A 5725-nucleotide genomic window follows, 5' to 3' on the forward strand; every position below is an offset into this window, starting at 1 on the left:
TTTCCCGTAGCTTCAAAAATTAATATTATCAGATATCAAAGTGTCTGATAATCTGATCAATTGTATATGAGCTATAAAATAAATTTAATTGAACAAAATCATTGTTTGCAGAAGAAAAGTGGCCCACCCCTTGGGCTCATCCGGTCTACCAAACGCAAACGTCATTGACGCCGTTGCGCGCTTTTTGCCGTTGCGGCAGGAGAAAAGTAGGAAGAAGAATAAAAGTTAGTCAGGAAGGAGGCTTTTTAGAGAAAGACGTCTTTTTTTATTTCTCGTGCGCGAAGTCGCTAATCCGCCGGAAAGTCTTCCTTCAATCCCGCGCCACTGTTTCCGACGACGGAACTTGGCCAATTTACGATACAGTCCACTAACATTGGTCCTTCGCGGCGCGGATATGGATCAAGATCGGTTGAAGTCCCTCACCAACAAGCGAGAAGTCATCCTCGCGAAGGTGAAGTGGGAGCTGTCCGTCGCGAAAGCCATCAAGGCCCGCAACCCGTCCCTCGGCGAAGTGGCGGAACGGCGGGACAAGTTGACCGGCCTCGCTCAGTGTTTTGACGACGTACAGACCGAGATCGAGGAGGCCACGCCGAACCTGGAGGAGGTGGTCACGGTGTTCAACCACCGAATCCTATTCGAGGAGGCCTACTTCCAGATCAAGGACATCTACACGGATTATCTGGACCAGCATGTGGAGGAGCCGGAAGTTAGGCCGGAAGACCGGCAGGACGATCTGCGAGACGCCGTCAAGGCGCTCTTGGAATCCCAGCAGCAGATGCTGCTCGCGCAGTGCCAAAAACCACCACCGCAAACGCTGGCGCTAGCGGCGGGGAGCCAGGTATCGAACCCGGTACCCCAGAACGTCGTCAAGCTGCCACAAATCGACATTCCGAAGTTCACCGGGGAGCGTAAGCACTGGCGCTCATTTAAGGACCTCTTCGTGTGCACAATTCACAGCCGTACCGACCTGCGGGATTCGGTAAAGATGCAGTACCTGTTCTCCTACCTGGACGGTGAAGCGAAGGGGAAAGTCGACTCGTTCTCGATCAACGACGGCAACTACCGTGAGGCGTGGGACGCACTCGTGACCTACTATGACAAACACAAATACACGGTGTTTGCCCTCGTCCGGGAGTTCGTCGACCAGCAACCAGTCACCAACGCCAAGGAATTGAAGCACCTCGTGGCCACATCTGACGACGTCGTCCGCCAGTTGAAGGCCCTAGGACGGGAGTACGAGTCACGGGATCCGTGGCTTATCCACTTGCTGCTGGAGAAGGTGGATCGAGAGACGCGCTCACTGTGGGCGCAGAAGATCATCACCGTGGAGAACCCGACTTTTGCAAACTTCCAAGAGTTCCTGGAGCAGCGGTGTGACGCGTTGGAGACGTGCTCGGCGTTCAGCAAGAAGACGGGCCCTGAAGTTTCGAAGAAGGAGTCTCAAAAGCCAACCCAAAGGAAAGTGCAAGCGTTCCACACGAGCGCTGCTGTGAGCTGCGCGAAATGCAGTAAAGATCACCCGACGTATCACTGCGACCTGTTCAAGGCCATGGACGTGGCCGGACGGCGGGAGCTAGTGCTCTCCAAAAAGCTGTGCTTCAACTGTCTGAAGCCGCTCCACACGGCGAACAAGTGTCCGTCGAAGTCAACGTGCCGCACGCCCGATTGTAAGCAGCGACATCACACGACGCTGTGCCAGCAGCGGCAGCAGCACAGTCAGGAACCGGAGAAGGCTGACCGCGACCATCCTCCACGCCAACCCGAAGAGACGGAGGAGGCCTCGTCGGTCTCGGCCAACGCAGCTCAAGCCAAGGCAACCAAGTACGAACCGTCGTCGGTGGCACTGCTGCCCACGGTGATCGCCAACCTGGAAGGGAAGGACGGGAAGTTGCACCAGGTGCGATGTCTCGTCGACAGCGGATCACAAGCGTCGCTGATTACGGAGGCATGTGTCAAGCGCATTGGGCTGAAGCGCACGAACGCCTCCCTGGAAGTCACCGGAGTGAACGGAGAAATCGTCGGCACCACGGCCGGCGCAGTCACGCTGGTGATGTCTTCGCGTTTCGACGGAGAGACCAAGCTCACCACGCAAGCCTACGTGTTGGGAAGGCTGACGGCAACCCTGCCGAACCAGCGCTTCAACGTAGCAGACCTGCCCTTCCTGGAGGGGCTGGAGTTAGCGGATCCGAGCTTCAACAGTCCAGGCGAGATGGACGTTATTCTCGGAGCAGATGTCTTCCTGTCCATCCTACAAGCCGGACAGGTCAAGAATCGCCAAGGAATCCCCGTGGCCCAGCGTTCCATCTTTGGGTGGATGGTATCGGGGAAGATCTCCCAGCCGTGTCGCACAAGCAGTCACCATGCAGTTCTCAACGTCGCCCAGGAGTTTGACATCGACCGCACCTTGCGGTTGTTCTGGGAGGACCAGGAGATCCCTGAAGGCAAGCTGCTGACAACCGAGGAGAAAAGGGTCATCGAACACTTCGATTCGACTCTCACGCGCTCAGAGAAGGATGGCCACTTTATCGTCAGACTCCCCCTCGACGATTCAAAGTGCAAACTGGGAGAATCGCTCAACGCAGCAACCAAGCGCCTGCGGGCCATGGAACGCAAGTTCCAACGGGATCCCAACTTCAAGGAACGGTACGTTGCCTTCATGCGCGAGTACCAGAAGCTGGGCCACATGGAGGAAATTCCCGAGACGGAGGTTCAAGCAGACTGCACCAAGTCCTACTACCTCCCACACCACGGGGTCGTGAAGGAGGACAGCTCCACGACCAAACTCCGGGTCGTTTTCGACGGCTCTTGCGCCACCACGACCGGGGTCTCACTAAACGACCTACTCTTGAACGCACCCAACGTCAACGCAGATCTCTTCGATGTGCTGCTGCGATTCAGAACCTACCCGGTAGTGTTCACGGCGGATGTTGAAAAAATGTACCGCCAGGTCTGGGTGCATCGTGACGACACGGACTATCAGCGCATCGTCTGGAGAGAGTCGCCCGACGAACCGATCCGGCACTTTCGTCTGCTGACCGTAACGTACGGGCTGAAGAACTCCGGGTTCCTGGCGATGTCAGCGCTCAAGAAAGCAGCAGAGGACTTCGAGCAGCAATACCCTGGGGCTGCTGAGCGGATCAAGGAACACACGTACGTGGACGACCTGGTCTCCGGTGCAGATTCGGCGGCAGAAGCAGCGCGGTTGGTGGAGCAGATCGACGAGATTGCTGGTAAGGCCGGCTTCACTCTCCGCAAGTGGTGCTCCAACGTGGACGAAGCGCTTCTACCCCTCGCCGACGTGAAGAACGCAGCGGTGCCAATCCAGTTCCCCGACGAACGCAACGCCATCAAGGCGCTGGGGATCCACTGGTTGCCGCAAGAGGATGCGTTCACCTTCAAGGTCAACATGAAAACGGATGGACCCAACACGAAGCACCAGTTACTGTCCGACTCGGCGAAGCTGTTCGACCCCATCGGATGGCTGGCGCCAGTGACAGTGCGAGCGAAGATCCTGTTTCAACAGTGTTGGCTGTACGACATGAATTGGCACGACCCGCTGCCCGCCGCGGTCGAGCAAATGTGGATCGAGTTTAAGGAGAACCTGCCGCGCCTGGAGCAGGTCAAGATACCAAGGTGGATGTCGAGCTACAACGGACGCGTCGAGCTACACGGCTTCTCGGACGCCTCCGAGGAAGCCTACTCTGCCGTCGTCTACATCCGAACGTTCAACGAGATTGACGGTGCCTACGTCAACTTAGTCGCGGCCAAAACGAAGGTCGCACCAATCCGGCAGGTTTCACTACCTCGGCTGGAGTTGAACGGAGCGTGGCTCCTAGCAAGGTTGATGAAACGGGTGGCCAAGGCGTTCGAGCGGTTCAAGGTGGAGATGTTTGCGTACACAGATTCAACAATCGTTCTGCACCAACTTGCTATCCACCCACGCAAACTTGACACGTACGTGGCCAACAGAACGGCATCGATCCTGGAGGTACTGCCACGGTCTCGCTGGTTCCACGTCAAGTCAGAAGAGAATCCAGCCGACTGTGCCTCCCGTGGAATCTCACCGGCGGAACTGGTCAATCATCCCTTGTGGTGGTTCGGCCCGCCGTGGCTGAAGGCACATGCGTCAACCTGGAAGCATGAGATGCCTGACGAGGAATTCGACGAAGCAACGCTGGAGGTACGCAAGAAATTCCGAACGTTCAACATTGTGGTCAGACTACCAAAAACCACGTACGAAGAGGAGAAGCAGATTCTTGAGAAGCGTTCTTCACTGCTTGGAGCGTGCCGACAGCTGTCACGGGTCAACCGGTTCCTCTACAACCTGCGACCGGGAAACAAAGAGAAGCGTTCCGGTTCGATCGCCCCGGCTGAGCTGCACAGCGCGCGAATGCAGTTCGTAAGGCTGGCTCAGCACGACGTCTTCCAGAAGGAGATCAAAACCCTCGCCGCGGGTCGCGAGGTTTCACCGAAGTCGAAGATTGCCAACCTGTACCCGTTCCTGGACGGCGATGGAACGCTCCGAATTGGCGGTCGTTTGCAGCAGTCGTCCCTACCGTTCGAGGTCAAGCACCCGGTGATTCTTCCCAAGGATCATCGATTCACGAAGCTGCTGGTGGAGGAGCTCCACTCGCAGAACTGCCACGCCGGACCATCGCTCTTGACTGCTACGGTCAACCAACGCTATTGGATTCAAGGCTGCCAATCGGTAATCAAGCAGGTGATTCACAACTGTGTGAAGTGCCGTCGTCTGAAGGCCAAGACGGCGCAGCAGCTGATGGGTAGCCTCCCTGCAGCTCGAGTCACGGCGTGCCGGCCATTCACTCACGTGGGGGTGGATTACGCCGGGCCCATACAAGTACGCTGCAGCAACACCCGAGGAACACGCTGTATGAAGGGGTACATCGTCGTGTTTGTGTGCCTCTCAACCAAGGCCGTTCACCTGGAGGCGGTCAGCGACCTCACGTCGCAGGGATTCATTTCCGCACTCAAGAGGATGATCGCACGTCGCGGTTATTGTTGCGAAATCTGGTCGGACAACGGCACTAATCTGGTTGGTGCGGACCGACTGCTGCAGGAGATCTACGAAGCGATTATGGCACACAGCAAGGAAGCCGAGCAATTCCTCTGCAATCTCGGCATCAAGTGGAAGTTTATTCCGCCGGCCAGCCCTCACCAGGGTGGCATCTGGGAAGCAGCCGTCAAAAGTGCTAAGAGCCTGCTGCGTCCAGTCGTTGGGAACGAAAAACTGACGTTCGAAGAACTCAGTACGGTGCTCTGCCAGATCGAGGCCTGCTTGAATTCGAGACCACTCTGCCCGTTGTCAACATCACCGGACAGTCTCGAAGCTCTGACGCCGGGGCACTTTCTTGTGGGCCAGCCGTTGAACATGATTCCAGAGCCCGACGTCATGCACTTGAAGATGAATCAGCTCGATCGTTGGCAGAAGATGCAGCGCTACTCCACCGAGTTCTGGAACCGCTGGCGTGACGAATACATCGCGACGTTGCAGCCGAGAGGAAAGTGGCGCGCAAGTGAGGAGAACATCAAGCCGGGGCAACTGGTCCTGGTCAAGAATGACAACGCTCCACCATCCGCCTGGGAGCTGGCCCGTGTCGTAGCAGTTCATCCGGATCGAGCAGGACTTGTTCGGAACGTGACGCTGCGTCGTGGGAAGCACGAGTACCAACGCTCGGTGCAGAAGATCTGTCCGCTTCCGAATTGA

The 5725-nt window shown here is 56.9% G+C and overlaps 1 protein-coding gene across 1 annotated transcript; it reads left to right on the plus strand.

Annotated features, from left to right (window-relative positions):
• Positions 1-394: 394 nt before the first annotated feature.
• Positions 395-5725, plus strand: LOC120415698 (uncharacterized). Its single transcript, XM_039577290.1, has one exon. It carries the CDS (start codon positions 395-397, stop codon positions 5723-5725), a length of 5331 nt encoding a protein of 1776 aa, XP_039433224.1.

This window comes from Culex pipiens, chromosome 2, assembly GCF_016801865.2.
Source record: "Culex pipiens pallens isolate TS chromosome 2, TS_CPP_V2, whole genome shotgun sequence".
Taxonomy (NCBI): Eukaryota; Metazoa; Arthropoda; class Insecta; order Diptera; family Culicidae; genus Culex; species Culex pipiens.

What these genes read in the sequence shown, in the direction of transcription:
- LOC120415698 (XM_039577290.1), top strand. Translation starts at nt 395, where the DNA reads ATGGATCAAGATCGGTTGAAGTCCCTCACCAACAAGCGAGAAGTCATC.